A 24568-nucleotide genomic window follows, 5' to 3' on the forward strand; every position below is an offset into this window, starting at 1 on the left:
TACTTTATTTACTACAAACCCTTCATTTCACTAGTTATGACAAGCAATAAGAAAATATTAGGGATATGACTATGCTGCTTTAAATAGAAAGGAAGAAAGATATTCTTTTGTTGAAGGAACAAAAAGTAAGACTATGATTCTCTACAGTTTTAAACTATTTAATTCAAACAATGGCGATTTGGGGGCAGATACTAATGGACTTGAGGACACATTAAAGAGTCATTAAAGTGTTTAATATTTCTGATTACTAAAGTCATCAGGCTCTGAGGTCATCACTTTCCTGTTTTTAAAAACATAGAGTTAAACTGAGCTCATAAAGTTTCTTCAAGGACTGACACTTTATTAGCACAGAGGCCATCTTACCCCTGATCCTCAGCCCTTCTGTTCTTACCCCGATCCTCAGCCCTTCTGATCATCTTACCCCTGATCCTCAGCCCTTCTTACCCATTCTGTTCCAGTAGCATACTGTGTCCTAGACATGCCAGAATGGATAGTGACTAACCTGAGCAGGCTGCCATGAGTGGCAAGGACACAGGATTTGGTTAGATAGGCTAGCCAAGTCAGTCTCCTCTCACTGTTGCTGCATGTCACTCAAACCTTTCAGGGCACAACTTTCTCAATTGCAAAATCAGCATGACAATATCAAACCTACAAGCAGTTTGGAGGATTAAATCATGGAATAGCTTGACACACAAATTTACTGTCAAGTGAAAGTGCTAGTATTGCTCCTATCTAGTTTAGCCCATTCATAAATAGGCAGTGTTAGCTCAAATAAAACAACCGATCAGTCATGTCAATGTTTGGTGTGTTCTTTATAAAGTCTATAAGTTTTCCAGTATAAACAAATTTTAAATTATCCATGTATGATCATTATTATTTAGTTGTAAGACAATTCTAAACTGTCAGTCATCTCTTCATTTTAAATAACAAAAACTAGTGTTTGCTCAGGGTTTTCTATGGAGGGTGGTTTTCATGGTGAGTATTCTTATAGAAGGAATGAAACAAATACTGTTTTCTTTGTTTGTTTTGAGACAAGCTCTCATGTATTCCAGTTTTCCTTCAAATAGACTATGTAAACAAAGATGACCTTGAGCCTCTAAACTCCTAACTCTACTTACCAATTGCTAAAATTAAAGACATGGGCTTCGAAGCCTGAGATTAAATCCAGAGCTTCAAGCTATACCCCCAGCACCCCAAAATTGTTTTTAAACAGAAGCAAATGGATGGAGTGATGCTGTCTTTTTCTAAACTGAACGTGAAGCAGGGACAGAGGAAAGAAGCAAAAGTTGAAAAAGTTAGGAGAGAATCACAATAGCTAGGGGGGTGGGGTTGGCATATCTAGTATATGTCCACCCTGCGTGCCTAAGTTGGGTCTATTTATCTCCAGACGGTAATGCCATCCTTTTGGGGTGACACTCTATATCATTAAGACCATATTCAAGTAAGAATACATTGAAATACAAGAATATGCTGATGGATTCTGGCTCATCTTCTATTCTAGGTAGAGTTTCAGCATAGTTCATGGTAGAGAGCTCACCTAGCATTCGAGGAGCCTGGATCCAGACCCCAGCATTATGTATATGCATATGCACAAATGAATGCAGTTGTCTAGTTCCCCATCATAAATAACAAGACATTTCCTTCTCTGGGATCATTTTTCTATGAAACACACTTAAAATACTAAGAATAAATTTTAAGTGAGTTAATCTTGCATATCCAGCAATCCATGGTTTAAAATAATGAAGTTGTATAAAACACACACACACACACACACACACACACACACACACACACACACTCAGGTAAAAGATTTAAACTGCTTTGCTGACCATTGATAATGCTATTACATTATGTTTATGACTAGGCAACAGAATTGCTTACAATAGGTTCTTCTGAAAAAGTTAGATGGATCTATTTCAGATTCCCAGCTCTGACTAAGGTGCATGACTGCTCACAAGGAAAATGAAAAGCTTTCACCTTATCCTAGGTCCTGCATCTTATCCTAGGTCTGCTGGACTCCAAGTAAATTCTTATTTAATTATCTTTACTAGGTGTTGATACTCGTAACTTGTTTTTGAAACAAGCATTCATATATCCCATTCTGGCCTCAAATAGACTTGTGGAACCAAGCTGTGAAAAACTTTCTAAATAGAGAAAACAAATGTGGGCAGGTGATGGGGCATGTCCTTCTGAACAGATGTTTCTCTTACTGGTTGATGAATAAAACACTGATAAGCCAGTAGCCAGGCAGGAAGTATAGGTTGGGGCTACCAGACGAGGAGAATTCTAGGGAGAGGAGGCAGAGAGTGAGCTGCCAAAGAGTAGCTTGCCATGTAGCCACAGGGAAGGTAGGATGCCTGGACATGCCTCGGTAAGCCAAAACCACATGGTGATACACAGATTAATAGAAATGGGTTAATAATTAAGAGAAAGCTAACCAATAAGAAGCCTGAGCCATCAGCCAAACAGTTTATAATTACTATAAGCCTCTATGTATTAATTTGGGACCAAAGGGACCAGGCAGAACACAAATTCCATCAACAGGCAGGATTATTATTATATTTCCTTATTTCCAGGAGTGGTGGAGAAGAGGGCACGGGACATTTAAGGGAGTCAGAAGACAGTTTGTAGGAGTGGGTTCTTTCTTTCAATAATGTGAATCCTGGGCATTAAACCAAGGGCGCCAAGCTTACTGATAAACTCATCTGCCAGCTAAGTGATCTTGTCAGTTCAGCTATGTCTAAAGAAAAACTTGCACATTTGTTTATTCATATATGTGTGGGTCCATATGTGTCATAGTGTTCATGTGGAGGTCAGAGGCCAGCTTGTGGGAAATAGGGTCTCTCCTTTTATCCTGTGGATTCTGAGGATTGAATTCAGGATGCCAGGTTTGGTAGATAGTGCCTTTACCTACAGAACCATCTTCTTGAAGCATTTAGTTCATTTTTATTACCTTTTTTCTGACGATATTTAAGCAAATCTGCAAGGCATATGTAGCCCCATTTCAGGTGTTTTTAATGGCTGGTCTTGCAGGAAACTTGGGCAGATCAGTGGGTGGAATAGAGAAGCTTTAGTTTAGTGTTTCCACCAGCCTTCAATCTCTACTCCCTATCAGTGCTTTCTACAAGTGGCACCACCCTTCGCTTTCTTTCTACTACCACAAAAATTAAGAGGTGTAAGAACACTAGGGAGAAAAAAGGCTATCTTTAAAGTATAAAATAGCTGACTCTGTGGCACTAACAGCTTGGTAAGCATGATCGAATGAGTAGAAAACTCTAGGTTTATACACTTTTATAGGGTAGTTCAAAATGGATTATTACCCATTATTAGTTCTGTAATCATCTTCATTTAGACAGATAACATTTATGACTTATATGCCAGACATGTTCCTATACACATCTTACATATCATTCTTATTTAGTTTTCATATAAGCAATATGCCCAATTTCATAAGAACTAGGATTTTAACTTAGGTCTAACTCTACAATTTGATTTTTTATTTGTAAAATTCCTGTAAGATAATTGACTTTGATAACTTTTTATATTTTGTCATTTCTTGGATCTATAACCTATCAAAACTAAAAGAACTCTTCTACTAGGTGACAGTCTGTCTAGCTACTGGTAAATGGGCCTCTGAGGGTTTGGTTTGGTTTTCCCCAGTGTTAGGTAGCTCTGAGGAAAGGCAAGGCCTGCCTACTGGTATCAGCTTCATCTGAAGGGGGCTTCATTTCAATCCATAATGGCTGCTCAAACAATGCTACCAACTTTCCAAAGCCAAAGCGGTGCTAAATGTACAGCACCCTGATGGACTGGACGGGAGTTCAGTGGCTATTACTCTAGGTGCATGACAGAATAATGACTCCTGCCAGATAATTATCTCCAATAGAACACTTTAAAATGTGAAGACTATGTGTGCAGTAAGGGACTTGGCTCTTGTGGCCATGTGATCCTCACCTTTCCTTGGCTGCCACTTTTTCATGAATGTTGATAATACCTTCTGGATCTGTGTCATTGGTGTGTCAGGAGGGGGAAGAACATTTATAAGTGCTTTAAACCCCAACAAGCACCATATTAAGATAACATAATAATAAAAGGATAACATGATTGTAAAGACCAAAATAAGATAAGCTAGAGTGATGGCTCAGTGCTCAAGAGCACTCACACTGACTGCTCTCTCAGAGGACTTGAGTTCAGTTCTCAACACTCATGTTGGCTTACAACCATATCTAACTCCAGGGAATCTAAAATCCTCTTCTGATTTCCATGGATACCTGCATGCATGTGCAAAACACATACAGACATACACACATACACATTAATAAAAATAAAATAATCTTGTAAGAATAAATCTTACATTATTATTAGTCTCATTAACTTGCCAATGTCCACTTACTGATATTATTTTGATTCTATTTCTTTACTGATAGAAAACGCAAGGGGTCTAAATAAACTATTAGAATTAGGCAGGAGGTTGGATGGTAGGGGTACATGCCTTTAATCCCAGCACTCAGGAGGCAGAGGCAGGGGGAATCTCTGTCAATTCAAGGCCAGCCTGGTCTGCAGAGCTAGATCTAGAACAGCCAGAGTCATACAAAGAAACCCTGTCTTGAAAAACTTAAAAAAGGGGGGGAGGAGGGCTGGAGAGATGGCTCAGAGGTTAAGAGCATTGACTGCTCTTTCCAGAGGTCCTGAGTTCAATTCCCAGCAACCAAATGGTGGCTCACAGCCATCCATTATGAGATCTGGTTCCCTCTTCTGGTGGGCAGATATACATGGAAGCAGAATGTTGTATACATAATAAATAAAAAAAAAATTGGGCAGTAAAATGTGTTGTTAGCCAAGTTACCTTTTCCAGGTAAGTTTGAAGCTGAAGACATTGTGACATTATTGGTACTGTACTTGCTGTAGGTAGACTAGTATTTACTACATGGAAAGAAGTTACTAGGCATTATTTTGTGGTCAAGTGCAAACAGATCAGATCATGTGTAGGTAGGAGTCTCTGAAGCTCTACAGGTGTCCCGAGTGTTGAGTGAAAGTTTGCAACAATATCAAAACCAAGAGGAAGAGCAGAGCTGTCCGAGCAGAGGCTATATCCTGTGTCTACAGAACATCCTTGCTGTTTACATGGACTCAGCAAGTCTGGTCTCCTCACCTGACTCACTAGATCTCTGTATGCAGAGTTCCTTTCTACCTACTAGTTGAACTACCAGATCAGCAGAGAAAGAGGCCCAATCTTAACACAGGAAATGGCAGGAGTAAGAGAAGCTGTTCAAGTCCTACATGCAGCCTCCACCTTTATTAATGTCAGAGTGGCTCTCCTAAAGGAGACAAAGGCCATTAGCCCTCTGTTGCCCTTCCTGTCCTCTTACAGAAAGAACACATATTTACATGTCTTCGGAAAATAGATGCTTTTGGGTAGACATTAAATAGTAGACTTGATATTGAACAAAAATATTACTGACTTCAGGATTAGTGTGCGCACATGCATGTGTGTTTTAACTGCTAGAAATCACTTTACTGAATACAGAGTTTACAGCTTGTGATCAGATTCCTCCTAAGCTATGTATTTTTAATATCCAATGTGTGTGGGGTTAGTTACAGAACTAATGATCTTTGTAACCACATTACACATGAAATGCCACTTAACTGCCCCTGGATTTACATCCAAACCACAGATATAACTCCTGGCTTTGTTTACCTGCATTTTGCACTAGGACCTTGTTCAGACAGTGCCGAAAATGATACCCAGCTTACTTTTTCATGCTTGTGTTTCTCCTTCTCTTTTTCTCTCTTCTCTCTCTCCCTTTTCTCTTTCTCCCTCTCCCTCTCTTTCTTCTCCTTTTCCTTCTCCTTCTCTTTCTTCTTCTTCTTTTCCTTTTTGTCCTTTTTCCTTTCTTTTTCCTTTGGCTTCTCTTTTTCCTCAAACAGTTTTTCCGGGAGCATTGGTGACAAGGCAGGCAGCATGGATGGGACCCTCACTGCTGCAGAAGGGCTGAACAAAGGTAGTGCCATTTCTTTCGGAGGTAATACCAGCTGTGTTGGAGGGGCCTTTATCTTGTCTTCTCTGCTTTTTTCTTTAATCTTTTCCCTTTCTCTCTTATCTTTATCTCGCTTGCTTCGTTCTCGATCTTTCTTCTTGTCCTTATGCTTCTCTTTCTCCTTTCTCACTATCCCATCTTTCAATCGCACTTTTGGATCAATGTCTTCAAATTCTCTGATCTTAAACTTATAGGGATCGGGATCTTCATCTTTCATAAATTCCTTCCATGGGTACCTGACCTCCTTGGCAGATTCCTTTTCCTTCTCCCTCTCTCTCATTTTATCCTTCTCTTTGCTTCTTTCTTTGTTTCTCTCTTTTTCCCTCTCCCTATCTCTCTGCTTTTCTTTCTTTTTCAACTTAGTCTTCAGTTCTTTTTTCAACTTCTTCTTTACATCCACAGATGAAGGCAGCTTAGCTTTCTCCTCATACCCCTTGTGCAGAGGTTCGGGAGTGGGAGGAGAAATGGAGGGAGAAGAGATATACTGGAAGGTGGGAGGCATGTTGGAAGGGGTTCCCAGTTTTGCCTTCCGTACCACCTCATCAATCGAGGCATCCATTGTCCACGAGTTATCGGAACTTGAAGTTCCGCCAGAAAGAGGCAGAGGAGTAGACCCAGACTTGGTGAAGTTATTGGAGGAAGTGGAAGCTTTTGGAGTGGTGCACTCTGAACCGGAAATCCTCTTAGGGCTTGTAAAAGTGTCTACTTCGGATTCCGATCCGGAAGAAAACTCGAAAGGATCTGGCTCCCGCTCTGCACAGGCACGTGCGATTACGGCATCGATGGAGTCATCGATGGTTTTGTCTGTCACCACAGCCTTTTTCGGCTGCATTTCCATGTTCAGTTTCCCGATTTCTGGGGGAGTCTGTGTTGGCTTTACTGGGATGCTTTCTTTAACAGTTTTTTCAACCACTATAGCTGAAGGGGTTCTATTTGGTGTTTCAGGTCTGGCAGGGGGTTGGGGAGTGTGAGTTATAATCTTGGGGCTCTTGGGACTCTTGGGGCTCTTAGAACGTCCTGGTGATTTCTTTTCTTTGGGGATGGTTTTTGGTGACCGAATGGGACTTCCAAGCCTTGCTGGTGATAGGGTAGTTTTGGGTGATTTAGTCTTCTGTCCTGGAGAGCTAGCTTTAGTCTTTGTTTTCGGTGTAAATGACTTTGTTTCTAATGGCTTTGCAGTTGGTAGTTGTGATTTTGCAAATGGAGCCAGCATCGGGGGCTCTGGTGATGGAGGGGCCAGATCTGTATTGTCCTGGACATGCACAGGAGAAAGCATCGGTGGGATCTTCTGTGGATTTATGGAACTGAGAGGTTCTCGTGCTTCTAACAGTACAACATCCAGGGAATCCCCTTTGGTGCTCAGGAGTCGAGGGCGCTTCATGGTGGGCATTTCTTCCACCTCAGGACTGTCCAGTGGCCTTTTACCCAAGAAATTCTCATCATTGATGACTTCCTCCTCCTCCATCTCATCATCTTCTTCCAAGGGCACTTGCATGGCTTCTGCTGAGGTGCCTCCATCAGTGGGCACCTGCTCCTCTTCTTCCTCTGGTAAAAGAAGAAAGGATATGATTAGAATGGAACAGGGATTAATGAACAGAATCTAGGATTCAACCCCCACTTCTTGGAAGGAAGAAAAGGAGTGAGTCCTCCCAGGTTTTCCCATCCTGGGTTCATCATTCTTTTAAAAGTAGTTACAGGAGACTAGCTTCCTAAATTTATTTCCTGAGAGAATAGTGACTTTCTATTTCTACACTCTTCTCATGCTTTTCCCAACAACCCCATGCTCCTCAAAAATAGAGATCAGTTTTCATGATCTCTATTTGTCAGTGGCTTTCTACCTTACTTTCTGAGATAGTGTCTCACTGAATCTGGATCTTACCCATTCGGGGAGACATGGGTTTAGGTGGACTGCATTCGGGTCCTCATACTTTTATGGCAAGCATTTTACTGGTTAAGACATCTTTCCAGCCCTTTGAAGAAAATCTTGTGCAACAAATTTTAGTTCTCTGCACACAACTTTCATCATAGGTACTCCTTGGAGGGGCGCCATGATGCAATGCAATTCATTTGGCTCAGACAACTGAAACTGTACTTTAGCTAGAGTTCTGGCCCTACGGAGTAATGGACCTTAGGATCTCAACCTCCTTGAGTCTGTTTCTTGGCCTTTCAAAAGGAGCTGATGAACATGCCCTGCCTACATGACTGAGTTCTTATAAGATCAGATCACATCTTTTTGCACATATTAACTAAATATATAATATATGATGATAAAGGCTGAAAGAACTATAGGGTCAATTCATAGCCTACAATAGTACATGTGTAAAGCATATGGGAAATCAATTAGTACACAGACAAAGTGCTACAGGATTTCAAAACAGAAGGGGGTGACTCACTGTCAATGGGGAAGACTTCAAGAATAATGTAGTGATTTGAATATTGCCAGGAGTACCAAGGTCCAGGATCAACAGTTAATTGGCAAAGAGGAGGACTTGAGACACAGGAAGTATATAAGAACATGAAATAATGTGTCTGGGAAGTAAGGAGTAAAGTGGAAAACAAAAGAAGTTGAGTAAAGTTGTATTCACATCACAGAAGTCAGAAGACTTCAGCACTATGGACTGGAGTCTGTGTAAGATTATCCCACATGATGGATAGAAAGAATGGGGAGTGACAGACATCAAAAACAGAGGACAAATTAGGTGTGACTAACATGTAGGTAAGACGGAGGAAAAGACTAGACTAGGAAGTAGTAGCAAATAGTAGAAGCAGGAGAGATAAATGACATTCTTAAGATAGTGAACAGACTGTTGCATGCTCAGGTATGAGTTGAAGGGTTCAAACACAAATCCAAGGCATGAAGGTTCATTCTGATCTGTGTCATCATTAACAGAAAAAAGAATAAAGAGCAAGGTGATTATTGGCTCTTTCCTGGACACAGAGCTTGAGGAACCTTTAGCCAGTGGTGTTGACTGAGCAACTAAAAGTACACTGAAGTTCTAAAAACCAGACCTGGATGCAAAAGGCTTTTGTTGATAACTGAAAAAACAATGGATAAGCAGAATGAAATATGAAGTGCTGATTCAGAATTTTGAGGACTATCTATATGTAAAGACAAAAGAAACAATGTAATACATGGAAGATCATATGTCAAAGAGTTCAAAGGATCAATAAGTTTTGAAAAGTAAGTTTAGGGCAAGAGCTCAGTGGGTAAAGGTGCTAGCCACCAAGACTGATAATATGAGCTTCAGTCTTGCGGTCCACATGGTGGGAGGAGAGAACTCACTTCACAGGTTATCCTCTGATCTCCACATGCATATTGTGGTGCACACACATACACACATAAATAAACAAATAAAAAAACATTTAAAAGTTTTTCTTTTAGCAAAAGGAAGCCTAGTGAATAATGTCAACACTTAAGAGGTCAAGGAGAATGAAGGCTAACAGAAGTCAGGCTACAAAAGCATTCAGGAGTGAATGGGTGAGGCAAGAGAGTGAAAGCACTACTCTATAAAAACATGTAACTTCAACATAATTATTTGCTACCATCACATGACAATGCCACCGTTGTCTTTCCAGTAGCCATGGCAGAAATATGGGAGTCATTTCAGACCATTTCTCTGTGCACTTTCCCTCCTACCTCAACTTCTGAGTACATTGCCTTTGGGCTTAACTATATTCTGGTTACACATACAACAAAGATAGCCAAGAGTATTTCCTCCCCTGCCCTTCAAATTAAAGGTTTTCTGTGCCAGATCTACAATATTCAGACCATCTAAACATTGCCTTCCCTTCCTGTCCTTATGAAAATAGCAGGACAGATTTCAATGGGCTTCATTAGTAGGAGGTAAATCTGTGAAGAATCAGAGAGGAGATTGTGCAGGATAGTTTCCAAGGGAATGAGAGTTTTAGAGTACTTTTTAATGGGCTGGAGATGTAGCTCCACTGATAGAGCCCTTGCTTAGAATACATGAAGCACAGAGTTGGATCCCCAGTGATGCATAAACCAGTGTGTGAGGAGGAGGCAAGAGAAGTTCAGAGCCATCCTTAGTTACAGAGCAAGCTGATAGTCAGCATGGTATACATGAGTTTCTGTCCCAAACAACAAAAAAGGAATACTTATTAGTAATACACATCTGTTTTTGTTTTCTGTGCTGGGAATCAAACTCAGTCTCATACACACTAAACTATACTTTAATCACTGAGCTACATACCTACCCCTCTATTTTACTGTTTCAAAAAACCTTTTTATTCTACAAAAGGTCACAAATCTAAAGATGGCAAGGTAGAAAGGAAATTTGGGGCTAGGTAAGAAAACAGGCCTGTAGAATCCTTTAAAGCATACTTTGTTCTAATTCTGAAGGCTGGTTTGGATCTTCATTTGCTTTTGGAGTGTGAGTCTACTAGAGGACACCTGAGGAAGGCCTTGGGAAAGCAGAGGGGAACTGCTCTAACACAAGCAGTTTCTAGGAAGAGGGACCAGGGCAACTGGTGAAGGCTACCTAGGTCTTAGAGATACAGACATGTTTATAATTAGATTAACCGGAGTACTTGCGTTTTCTTTTTTCAAATTACATTTACTTGTTTTTGAGTGTGTGTGAGTGTGTGTGTGTGTGTGTGTGTGTGTGTGTGTGTGTGTGTGTGTGTGTGTGTGTGTGTTTGCACATATGTGCAAGGACTCATAAGTATGACCATGCAACGGCCAGAGAACAATTTGCAGGAGCCGGTTCTCCCATGTAGGTCCTGGGAGCTGAACTCAGGTTGTTTGGCTTAGTGGCAGGGGCCTTTACCAGCTGAGCCATCTTGCTGACCCCCAAATTTGTGGTTTCAATACAAGACGTTTGAAGCCATTATTCTACTAGCATGTAATTCTACCAGATTGGAACTGGCAGGATGCTGCCAGAAAAGGTATGAGAACAGAGGAGTACTCAGGCTTAGCTAGGGGAAAATGTAATATATATATATATATGTATGTATGTATGTATGTGTATATATATATATATATATATATATATATATATCAACTTAGATCTCAGTTAACTCATAAAAGCCTAGAAAATTAATGATAGTTATTCATGATAGTAAAACAATTTAAAAAGCCATAAAGCTTTATTCAAAGCAGGACTCTGTAAGCAAGAAGGGGCCTTTTTTGTTTTTTTTAAACTCTAGACATGTTTTCCTGTTTCCTATCTGTGGAAAGGCTCTACTGTAAAGACGCCTCACTTGTTTGACAAAAGTTTACTAGTACAAGATATCTGCCAATGTTCCTGCCATCTGAGTATCTCAAGACTGGAGGCAAGGCATCTTCTGTGTGTGTGTGATAAATCAATAGTGGGAAACATTAGTTTGAGGCAGACTATCAAGGGTATGATTTTAAGAAAACTCATTCCTTTCTCCATGTTTTCTTTTTTGCTCTAGCAGATGTGGTTTCCCTTGAAAGGACAGTGAAAAGCTAGCATTACAGAGAAGTATTCTAAGTAATGACACTGCTCAATGGGACAGACATACATAGAAGATTAACCCTACAGCACTTTCTGAAAAAGGTTGAAAAAAAGAAAAGCAACTCCATGCACAATCTGTGATCAGGGCAGAGTGAACATCTCCATGTGAAATGGGTGTCACCTTTGCCACCTGTTCCAACAACCCTGTCCTGCCCCAAAACCTGCACAGCATGACTGGGTAGACTTCTTAACTACATTTCAGTAAAAGAAGCCAGTTCTGAGTAAGGAATCATAGAAGTGCTTCGTTTCCTGCAGATCAGAGCAGGGATTAAGTTAGCAATGATACAACTGTGTCTTTCTAGGACAAGTTACTCCCAATTAGGATTTGTCATAACTCATTATTTATTGGCAATGACATTTATCGAAGGACATCACAAAGTAGGTCATAACCCTATACACATAAGAGAGAAAAAGAAGACAATAATATATCCTCCCGCCAAAGAAGATATATTAAGAATCCTAATTAAGCCAGGGTGGGAAGCCTCAAAAAGTTTAAATGTTCTGGTAAATGTTCATGGTTACTAATTAACTTTATTTTTCATACAGATTCACTAAGATGTGAAATCCATATAGTTCACCACAGAAAATACTGACATAACTAAGGACACAAAGGAACTCTTCATTCTGCCAAATATTTTCCCATGTGTGTTGGCAGAGGTAGGGTCTTAACTGTTCCCAAAGACTCCCAAGTCAGGGGCTGTTGCCGACTTTGTGTTATTGGGAGGTGGTGGGAACTTCATGAAGTGGGTTCCCTGGAGGTCTTTAAGTCATGGAAGGGAACCCTCTAAAGGGAATGTGGGTTCTAGTCCCTTTTTATTTTATGCTTTTGTTTCTTGGGTCATGAAGCCAGCAGCTTTGTTCTGTGTGATCCCACCATGATGTATTGCTCCACCACAGGCTGAAGGCAACAGAGTCAACCAATCAAGAGAAACCTCTAAAATCATGAACCAAAATAATCCTCTCTTTTTATGTCCATCACCTTGGTGTTTGTTACAGTGATGGAAAGCTGACTGACACATCTGGGATGCTTTTGCTGCAGCAGTGAAAAAGGAAATAATAGGAAACAATATGGATGGTTGAGTGCAAAATCTCTTAAATCACACAGAAGAAAGAAAATACAATCAACAGTAATGTCCATCTTTTTAAAATCACAAATGTTGTTGAGAGCAGAACAGTACAAACTTCACTGTGATTTTCCTTTATTGGCAGCATAAATAATCCACACTCCCCACATTTCTCTTAGGAATAATGAAAAAAACATGCTTCCTTAGCAAACTTCTCAAACAAAAACAAAACAAGGCAATAAGGTCTGAACACAACACAAGGATTTGGGGATGTTAATTCTAAGCTATGATAAATATTGACTTAGAACAAAATATCGTTTTAACTAGAACAGTAAATGCCTTTAAAGAAACACTGTAATCTAAAAAGCTAGTAGACATTAGGAAAAAGAGGAAATTGTTTGCACATGGCATGAAAGCTTTTTATCTTATTAACTACACAGATGCATGCAACTTTAACTTCAGTGGCCTGTTCTCAAACCAGGCAGAAAACACACTTCTATTTTTAAACTTTAACTAAAAGGACAATAAAATGCTACCTACATATATTTCCCCCAAATTAAATATATTTAAAGCTACATTACTTATGTAGAAACGTCTTCAGTTTTGGATTGGATCTCATTAAGTTGCCTAGGCTGACCTCAAACTGGCAATCTTTTGCCTCAGTCCTCTAAGTTCTGAGGTTAAGGTATATGCTAATATTCCCTCTATCGGCAGCGTTATTTAATTTTTTTCTTAGTAAAAAAAATACTTCACATTTGTCTGGCTCTTAGATGTATTTATCTTAACAAGTTCCTGGGAGAGACTCAATGACTCAATTATCTGTGTGTTCAGCTGAGTGTTACTATGAATAGCAATGTCTTGGACTCTAAGGACACAAAGTCATGTAAGGAAGACACAGTCTCTTGACCTTAAGAACCACCTGTATCCTTGTAGACATCCATTAATGTGGTAGAGCTGAGATCTGAACAGGGGACCAGGGGACATATGGAGAACAGAAAAAAAGAGTGGAAATGAAATGCTGCCTAGAAATGGAGCTGCACTGAAATTGCAGCTGGGTTTTTTTTTTTTTTTTTTTCCATAATAGCCACAATTCAACCCAGCACAACCCATTTCATCTCCACAAAACCTATGATTTCTCATCTGCAGAAAGAAGCAAGGACATCTGAGCTCCTACTAAGGGCTGACTATAGTAACTATTAAGGGCACCTCTACATGTAATTGGCCATGTATAATGGCCAATCTGAAGGGCAGGACATAGCTAGTCCCAGTCCTGAATAAGGTCATTGAAACACCAGAATGGTGCTTAGAATTCTAGCCACTTCATTAGGTCTTTGAATAAAAATTGCATCTTTAAAATGTTGCTGTCAAAATAATTTCATGACAGTGAAGCTAACAAAATAAGACAACCTGCTTTTGGTAACAAAAAGATTGAGAAGATGGCACATAACTGAAACAATCTAATGGAATGGTAAGGGTTAAATGGGTCCAAACACAGGGTATTGCTAAGAAGGTCGGGTTCAGGGGAGGTGCTGCCACAAGGAGGGAGCCTGGCCAGGTGGCCAGTAAGAGGGAGACAGACAATGGGTGCCTGGGGGAAAAGGAGGTGCAGTGACAATCAAACCAATTGCAATCCATTTCAACATTTTATCCTTTAGTCTAAGGCTAAAAAATTTTAATTACATCTATACTGTGGCATATAATGTTTTAAACTGTTGTATCTATAACCAAAGTCAGAATCCTTAAAACACAGCATGTATAAGTGGGCATGTGTTTTGTTTTTCGTTTTCTTTGTTTTTTTAAATCTACTTAAAAAAATAAAATTACTTGCAAAGACGAGACAATTAGGCAATGACAATTCATAGAGCACAGCCAATCAATGACACAATAAATTAGCAGTAGTGAAGATGTGTTATAAATACCTACACATACTGACCTGTAAAAAAGCCTCATTCCACTAACATTCTGCACAATAAAAAACTAAAATGCGATATAAGCAAGCCAACCTGAAATGACACCTAGCATTATAAATGGCCTAATCTATATGTTAATACTGTTGTATCACATAACTGCAGCAAGACCAAGATAACAATATGACTTTGGGGTTTCTATGGCTACATCCTGGCTAACGCGCCTGAAAGGGCTGGCTGCTGACACCACACAAGCATTCTGAGTGCTTCTTTTTGGTTATTTATGATATGATTTATGATAACGACAACATCTCCTATTTTCTTTCCTCCTCAGATACAATAAATTGCTATCGTTAATCACTCTTCTCCGTTCAACTAGGATTACAATAGTATAATAGGTCCAGCTATGGTAATATTGTGGATTTTTTACAAGAAATAAATATAAGTAGATCTCTTCAGACAATGTCAGTATCTCTAATATTTCAATCATCTTCCTTTAAGTCTTTCAGAATAAATTTTGCTACAACTAAGATCCCATATCCAGAATGTAAGCCCTTGGTATGAATCAAATTTATAATCAAGCATTACACACTCACACCTCACGATTGTCAAAATTTTCTTAAATTTGTCACACAGGAAGGCTGTTCACAGGGCAATTTTTCTAAGACAAACAATGGCAGTTGCTTCTTCCCTGAATTGATAGAGCCTATCTTATTGCTGTTCCTCAGTCCTACAAGACAAACTAGCTGTTTATCCATCAGAAAACAAACTAGTAGAGAAAGAATAACCACCTTGCTGTCACACAGACATGGGTCAGAGCCTCTGCCCATCACTGGTTATGCGGCTGCCTCATCTTTCTGAGTACTTACTTTTCTGACAATCTGTTCAAGGAAAGCAGCATCTACGAAGCTTTTGAGTAACAGTACGGAAAGTACATTAAACAAAACAAAACAAACAAACAAAAAAAAAAAAACAACAGTCTGCACCCTGAATCTAGTCCTCTTGCCTGATGGATGGTGAGAACAGCAGAGCCTAGTACACTAGTCAAAGCATCAGACATGGAAGGGAGGCTATAAATCACCACCTGACCACAACTATGTGTGTTAGCCTAGCCATGTCCAGCAGAATTCCACAGTTGGGCAAACCTAGCTTAGATGTCAAATTATAACACTGTGAGCAACAGAGTTGCTGTTTTAATACACCAATGTTCAGGTTCAATTCAGTAACATTTTAATGATGTATTCACATGTTCATGCTTAATCAGTGATCATTAGCAACAGGTTAGCTATGCATTCGCATGTACATATACAATCAGCTGTTATTACTTCTATAATGTGCTGTAAATAGTGTTCCTAGGGAAATTACAGAATTAAGTTCCTGTGAATCCCTGGCCATGTTTTCATCACATGGTCAATGTATAATTTTGTGTTATGTACTGCCTTCCCTTCCCTTTGCCTCTTCCTCCTCTTTTCTTTCCTGGTGGATGTAACTTAACACCATCCTCCTTCCTCAGCCCTAAGTGCAGGCATACAGAAGTACAGCCTGCTCTGTGTGTTCCTGTGTAAAGACACCTGATGTAATATGCATTGCTGACTAACACTGAACTCCTGGTTAGCTCATGTGTAAGTTTGGTTTCACAGATATTTTCTGTAGGGCACATCCTAGCCTTTTGTGCTTAAGGACAGTAGGGGCCACAAGGCTTTGCACAGAACATGAAAAGAACTCTTGTGGGCTGGGCGGTATTGGCCCACACCTTTAATCCCAGCACTTGGGAGGCGAAGGCAGGAGGATCTTTGTGAGTTTGAGGCTAGTCTGGTCTACAGAGTGAGTTCCAGGACAGGCTCCAAAAGCTGCAGATAACCTTGTCTCAAAAATCCAAACCAAACAACAACCAAAAAGAGCACTTGTTTGGTGAAAAGAGAAAGGAAGGTCAACAGCAGCCTGGGAACTCGAGTGACAGGTAAGTCATTCAGAGGGTCTGGCTCAGTCTCATGAAGGTTCTCTAGCTGCCAGTCCACAATTGTGAGCTCCACTAGCTCAGGTCAGCTGTCTCTGTGGTCTCCTCCCGCCCCTTGTTCATATGATCCCTCCTCCCTCTTCAACTAAACTCCTGCATCTGCTTCCATCAGTTACTGGATGTAGATTCTATGATGACAATTAGGGTAGGCACTAATCTGATTAAAGGGGAAGGCCAGCTCAGACATCCTTTCTACTATAGCTACTATCTTAGCTAGGGTCATGCTTGTGGATTCCTGAGAATTTCTCTAGCACCAGGTTCTTCCCTAACCCCATAATGGCTCCCTCTATCAAGATATCTCTTTTATTGCTCTCCCCCTCCGTCCCTCCCCCAACTCTGTCTTTCTGATCTTTCATGTTCCCACCCCCCATCCCCTTCCTTCTATCTTCCTCCCAGTTTACCCAGTAGATCTATTTTCCTTTCCTGGGGCCTTCCATGTGTATCCTTCTTAGGGTCTTCCTTTTTACCTAGCATCTCTCAGGTTGTGGATTGTAGCCTGCTTATCCTTTGCTTTAAATCTAATGTCCATTTATGAGTGAATACATAATGTGTTTGTCTTTCTGGGTCTAGGTTACCCCACTCAGGGTGATTTTTTCCCCCTATTTCCATCCATTTGCTTGCAAATTTCAAGATGTCATTGTTTTCTGCCACTGAGTAATACTACATTGTGTAAATGTACCACATTTCAATTTTTTTTGTTATCTTGCACATGTACTCAAATTATCTTGGGGATAGATATCATGAGTATTCTGTGGTTAAAAGTGGCTATGATGAGTAGGCAAATCTATGAAAACAGAATTTGTAAGTTCAGATCAATTGTTTATTGTATAAATATGACTTCATCATCACCAAGCACTTGTATGGACTACTGAATTAAACTAAGGCATCTTACTCAAAAAAGTAATTGCATTTCCCATAAGAATTTCATGGAAAGAAAAGAATATGCTTGATACTCTATGATAACATAACTCCAACAGAAGCAACTCAACAGAAAAATACTTTATTTTAGTTTACAGTTTCAAGTTCTAGTCATCATGATGGGAGAATCAAGATATCTGGAGCTTGAAGCAGCTGATCACATGTCCAGTCAGAAGAAGAGAGTAAGGAATGCAAGCATGCAGAGATCAGCTCACTTCTTCCACTCTTACCCAGCCCAGGATCCCCTACTTGGGGATGGTATAATCCACAATGGGTGCATCTTCTCCTTTTAATTAACACAATCAAGATAATCCCCCACAGGCAAGTCTAGAAACCTGTCTCCTAGGAGACTGCAGGTTTTACCTACTTGGAGATTAAAACTAACCATCACACACTTAATGGTTACATACCTGGCTTGGATGTTTCTCCAAATTCAAACTGGGGTACATTTTATGTTAAGTCATAGAATAGTCGTATACAGTACACTCTGTTCAAACCACATGACTACCCACCTCATCCCCCTCTCCCAGAACATGGTGAAGTCTTTTATGTTGTTTTCCTCCTGAAGGAACACTTCTTTCAGTTGGGCCCACTTCTCTCTCTCATTCTGCAAAGCTCAAGCTTAACACTGTCTTTTCAGCATAGCTTATAGTCATTCTAAGACTTTGGAGAAACAATTACATCTGTCTGATCATTAATGCCGTTCTTCCCTACTTCCCCAACTGAGACTCACAGAGACGGGAACTTAACTTCACTGTCAGCAATTAAGCACGGTAATAACTACAAATGGTCCCAAGTGATGTTGGTCAAACTTATTTTCCCACCTTAGGATGGCTTACAACTGACAAGTGTTCAGGAGAAGCCACACTTTGGGTTTTGAGATCTGATCTTTCCCAAGCGAGTGATCTGTGGTAAGAGACTCTTGCTAGTTAGAGGCAAGTCCACAAATGCAAGGGTTGTGTTCTCACAGATTTACTAGGAGAGCAGAGGCAACAAATAAACACCAAGGATAATTCACAGTGATTAAGAGCTAGGAAGCCAATAAAATAGGGCAATTCGTGTGGAGAGGAACAGGCTGGTGAGAAGATCACCAAAGAAGTGATGCCGAAGCTGTCACCAGACAGAGGGAAATGTGACCCTGAGTGATGCTTGCACAGACATGCTAGGGAAGAAAGAGAGCCTGCCCAAGGAACCCAGAGAGTGCCTCGGGCCCACAGAGAGCCACTGGTCAGCATCAGCAGTGCAGTGTGACTGGAAGAAGGGAAACAGCCAGGGAGGAGGGCAGAGGAAGTTGAGTGCAGATCTTCAAGTGCTCATTTCTCAGTGAACAAGAGAAACTATCAGATAAGACATCCAATGGTATTAAAGTCTCAGAAGTATGAGCTCAAGACGACTGGTTGGACAGAACAACAACAGCCAGCTGGAAGAACTTTATTAGATGACATGACATAGACACAAACTCACTAAGCAAGCATGAGGAGCATCAACTACTACAAGGTGAGGTAAACCAACCTAACTTCAAATACTTGGACTACATTCCTCTTACGCTAGAGGCCAGAGGCCAGGGCACCTCGGAATCCCCTTGGCAAAATCGTCTGTCTATCTCAGGAACTAAGCCTCATCCTATTTTGAACAGCTATCACAGATGAAAGTAAAGCCATACCTATATTGATGTTGCCTGCCACTACATTGTCACAATGCAGTCATTCACAGATGCAGTATCTGTATTGCACTGAACCTAACACTGTCTCAATGACCTTGACAAAATTTGGAGGGAAAAAAAAAAAAAAAAACACGCATACACACACAACTCAAGACCTGGGGCTTTAAAGCTATTTTAGAATTAACTCTGAATAATTGTCCCACAATATAAGTTTCTTGATTAATTGCTTAAGATAAGGTCTCCTTTCCTCTGTGGCCTCCAGTGGCTCCCTCTAGTTCCCATAATCACTTTTGTCTCATTCTTCTAAGCCCTGGAAGGCTAAGAGAAAAATCAGAGATATACCAATTCCATCACACGAGGATTAGCTGAAAGATAACCCTTTGAATTCCATCCCTGACCACCACGTGAGTGATTATTCAGTAACTATCACACATCTGTTTTCTGGGGCTCACCCCGCTTCATAAGAAAAGTTATAAACACTATGTCCTTTAATACTGCAAATTGGCATGTGGGTTACATGAGAAAAATGAGCACTATTTTTTTTTACTGCATTTTGCTTTTCTGACTTTTTTCTAAACAGAAAGCAAAAGCTAAAATGAGAATAATTAGTCTTTTGAAGGTATTACTAACTAGAAAATTAGGGCTCTATTTATGACTAGATTACGTCTTACAAAGTCAAATTTCTGCATAATTTAATAGAAAATTGGCAGGAATAGGTCTTCCATCTAATTTCAACAAAATTAGCATTCCGCTACCTGAAATTTTGGCAGCATTCCAGTATGTTTATCCAAAGCAGTAAGTAGAAAATAAAATTGACAATTGTTCCTAAACAAGTTAGTTTCTCTCTCTCCAACAGTCCTCCAACATGTACATGTGCACATGTACACATACATGTGCATGCCAATTTTAAGAAATGAGTGAAAGTTTCAAAAGTACTTTTTATGAATGGATTAACAACTTCCCTTTCTTCCTATTACACATATCAACTGCAACAGAACAAGAAAACCCCTGTCTTCAGTGCACAAAGAACTCTGATAGTTTGAATAAGAAATGTCCCCTTGTTGAATGGAAGTATTGTGGGAGGTGGTGTAGACTTTAGGAGGTTCAAGGGTTGTACCTTTGCAGCCTCTTTCTCTTTCTCAGCTTACTGTCTGCTGTGAGGTGAGCAGCCTCTGCCACATGCTCCTGCTAGCACACGAACTGTGCTGGCCCATCAACTAACCCTGCCATGGTGGACTGCAAACCAACAGAAACAATGCCCCTTTACATTGTCTAGTGCAGGTATTTTGTCACTGCACGGATACAACTAACACTGAAAACTGTAGGAAAAGTTTCATTGTGGCTGCAACTAAACTTAGGCACAAAGTTCTTAAGCCTTTCAAAGTGGGTTGGAGAGGAAATCTGGAAGAGTTTGGATCAATAAACTCAGAAGATCAGGATGCCAACAAAGGTGAGAGCAGGAAAGACTATGATCATGAGGAAATGCGGTGGGGATGAGGACTCTACTGGTAACTGAACTAGAATTCACCTCATGTTTTGACAAAGCGTTTGTCTGTTTCATCTGTGTCATGAACCTCTGAGGGAGACTGAGTTTAAAAGTGATGTACTCACTGGTCTGTGCAGCATAGTAACTGCAGCTGCTTTTAGCCAGGAAGGTTTGGGAGCAAAAGAGCAATACAGAAAAACCTGCAGCTTTGTTAGAAAGTCCCATGCAACAGGCTAAGGAAGAGACTAGTGCTGTTAAAAAGACTGGGAACTTTTTTTCCCACAGGGACAAGAGAAAAGATGGCATGGAGGCATTTCAGAAATTAGTGAGGCTCAATACATAGCAGGCTCAATTGGTAAAAGAATAAACTCATTTAAAAGACTTCCTTCCATGTTCAGGTACCCAGGCACACAGAGCCCATTAGAACAGTGGTCTCACAATAGGTTGAGAATTGACTTCTGGAGAACAAATAATAAAGAGGAGCTGAGAGAGAAATGTAACAACTCAAGGAGAGTGGCCTGTGTTTATAGAACACGGCCAAACTCCCTCAAAGGGTAGAAGGGCCAGACCGGCAATCAACAGTCAAGGCTTACTGGTCTTCGATGTTTTTAAACATTTTGAATTAGCTGTTGTGATAGTTAGCTTTAACTGTCAACTTGACACAACCTAGAATCATCTGTATAGAGAGTATCAATGAGGTATAATCTACACTGGGTTGTGATATTGCTTTGTGTAGTACCAGTCTCCCTAATGGGCCTGCAAAATGTAAAGCCATAAGTAGACAGGGCATGTCTGTTGAGAATGTCTTAGTTAACTGGCGTTAACAAAGGAAGAATTAATGCTAACTAGGTAAGATCTAGCCCATCATGGGTGGCATAGTCCCCAGGTAGGAAGTCTGAACTGCGTAAGAATGGAGAACTCTAGTTGAACACAAGCAAGCAAGCAAGAAGTATGCATATATTTATTTCTTTCAATTTCTGACTAAGGGTCTGATGTAACCAGCTCTTTTTAAGTTCCTGCCTTGAATTCCCCATATGATGGACTATGACCTGGAACTGTGAGGTAAACAAACCCTTTCTCTTATAAGTTGATTTTTTGCCAGGATATTTTATCACAGCAACAAAAGTGAAAGGATAACTGCTGAGATTTAAAGAAACAAAACTACAACCAAACAAAACCCCACCCACCTACTAAAACACTGGATTCAGAATTCTATACCTCCTATGAAATTATGATGAACATAACAGAACATGGGGACCAACCTGAGAAGCCTGCACACACCTCACAGTCACCCTAGTTCCTCTTGGGATCTAGGTTTGCAGCCTAAGCCTGACATGGACCTATCCCCCAGGCTCTCTCAGGCAATAGGAAGCCAGGGCTACGCTGACTTCCTCTGAGAAACCACATCAGTTTTACTTTTAGAAAAGTGAAGAGCATTGTTTTATATTTACAGTCACCAGGGAGACTGCTAGGCAGTTTCATTACTACATAAGCAATGTCACATAGTCATAGAAATACATTTGAAATATTTTGGCTAAAAAAAAATCTAATTTTCGGGAAAAAAACATTAACTCTTTGAGAGAACTACACATACAACAGTGAAAATTTAATTAAAGCACAAGGGTTAAAGTTTATTTCATAAATATTTACTTTAAGTATCTTTTCAGATCAGCAGTATTTATATGCACACAGGAAACCTCATTGAAAGCTACAAAAGAAAATTTATATACATCACAGGTGACCGCTAGATTGACTCTTTCCCCCTGGACTCTTGGAGAGATTTCTCCAAATCAGAATTACAAGTTTTAAGAACATAACTAATAGAACATTATAGAACTTAATGAAAATGTCAACCTGTCACCTCCTGAAATATCAATGAAGTGGCAGCACACGACACCCTACTCGTGGAGCAAGAAATTAATCTCAGGATAAATATTCCTGACTCCTTGAAGCTGTGTGAAATGCGACACTTCGGGGGGACATGACAAGAAGTAATTGAAATGAACTAATTAACCTCCCCCAAAGTGCTCCAAAGTAATATTTTACTTAATTTAAGAAAGCAGGAGCATAATGCTGGACATGACACAGTAGTGTCTTCCTCTGCTGCTCAAACACACGCTCAATGCCTTTTAGCGCTCATAACTAAATAGTAGCTGCTTTATTCAACCCTTTGCTTCCCTCCAACATTGCTGTCTAGCTCACATACACAGCGAGTCCTCGCACTAATCATTTCTAGTGATTATTTGAGAATTTGCTATTTTTCAGACCTAATGAATATAACCATAAGAAAAGGCAATCCACCTGAACATTAATGAAGCAGGAAGGAGACCCAGGACACTCAGAATAGAGTGTGACAATCAGAGAGGAAGATGCACTTCAGCTATAGCCACACTGTTCAGAGGTCACACTGACCTGATCACTTCATCACCCACTCATTTGTAAACTCTTTTTTTTTTTTAATTTTTATTTTCTGTGCATTGGTGTAAAGGTGTTAGATCTCTTGGAACTGGAGTTACATACAGTTGTGAGCTGCTATACGGGTGCTGAGCCATCTTTCCAGCCCCATTGGTAAACTCTTGACTATTGGTCCTACCTCAGCCTCCATCTGAAATGCTTTTCCATGGTCTTCTGAAATATATCTTTTTGCTCCCTTCTTCCTCTTCTCTTTTGCTCTTTGGAAACTCTGATCATCTTGCCTCAAATTCCTTAAGGACTAGGATTACATGTACCCCTACTCCTTCCTCTGTGTTTCATGTACTTCAGACCCCAGGCCGGCATTGAATTCTTGACTCTCCCACTTCAGCCTCCAATACTGCCCTTGGCTCTCCTTTCTTTCTTTCTTTCTTTCTTTCTTTCTTTCTTTCTTTCTTTCTTTCTTTTCTTCCTTCTTTCCTTTTTTTTTTTTTTTTCCTAAGACAGGGTTTCTCTGTGAAGCTTTGTAGACCAGGCTGGCCTGGAACTCACAGAGATCTGCTTGTCTCTGCCTCCCAAGTGCTGGGATTAAAGGTGTGTGCCACCACCTTCCAGCTACACTCAACATCCTGCTTGTTTCCTAGCTAACAGGTCCTGGATCACCCATCCCCCTTTTCTCTAGTTCTCTAATAGCACGTTTATCTAAATTTCAGTGCAACAAATATTTACTGTATGCATATACAATGCCAAGCAATCAAGAAGGTGCCAAAGAGAGAAAACACATTAAATCCAGCAATGATTCCATCTGGGAGGCAAAAAACAGCCAGTCAGCAAGTTTCTCCAGAAGAAGCATCTCCCTGGCTGTCTCCCAGTAACTCCTCTTCTGCCTATGGAGCTAAGAAGGGTGAGGCTCACACCAAAGCCCACTTTTGGAGCCTAAACTTGACTTTCATTCTTTTCTTCTCCAGCTTCCCTTCACTCCCTGAGTTATTGAATGTCTTGAGTTTTCCATTAAATTCTAATTACATTTTGTATTGACTACAACAAAAGTTTTCCTTTCCATACCCGATTGTGAAAGCTTGATTTATTTTATGAGAAATATCTCAAACGGTTCTTCATGAAGCCCTACTTCTAGTCAAATGAGGACTGTCAGCAGCCTCCAACGAGAACAACGGTGCTTACAGTTATTTATCCACACTGTCCCAGATTAGTAAATTTATCAAGAGCAGAGCCTGTGTTTTAATTCATCTTTGTTTTCTGAACCTTTCAGCTCAGATCTATAAATATTTACAAGAAAGTTATTACATGCATAGTGTCACATTAAGTATATAGTGGGTGCTCAAATACCCTCTAGGGTCAACTGAGTTTAGAATATACCATCTGATAGTTTTTTGATCAAAGATGCTTGGGAAATGAATGTTTTTAGACAGTGTGTGTCTTAGATGTCTGTATTCTACCTCATGACTTGAGTTTGGCTGAATACAGAATTTAAGGCATTCTGAAGGTATGGTACTACCATCTTTTTCCTGTTCCCTGTCATCTCCATCCCACCCCACATGAACTAC

The 24568-nt window shown here is 40.2% G+C and overlaps 1 protein-coding gene across 2 annotated transcripts in view; it reads right to left on the reverse strand.

The window, feature by feature from the left end:
• The window catches only part of Taf3 (TATA-box binding protein associated factor 3), a 150951-nt gene that overhangs the window by 33908 nt on the left and 92475 nt on the right, over positions 1–24568 (reverse strand). Inside the window, exon 3 of one of the 2 annotated variants that reach the window (XM_027405141.2) lies at positions 5755–7583. In XM_027405141.2, the coding sequence (XP_027260942.1) occupies positions 5755–7583 (1829 nt within the window). Of the gene's footprint in view, positions 1–5698; positions 7584–24568 lie in introns of both variants that reach the window. The other variant, XM_027405142.2, reaches the window with a different exon arrangement.

The sequence above is a fragment of the Cricetulus griseus genome, chromosome 3, assembly GCF_003668045.3.
Source record: "Cricetulus griseus strain 17A/GY chromosome 3, alternate assembly CriGri-PICRH-1.0, whole genome shotgun sequence".
NCBI lineage: Eukaryota > Metazoa > Chordata > Mammalia > Rodentia > Cricetidae > Cricetulus > Cricetulus griseus.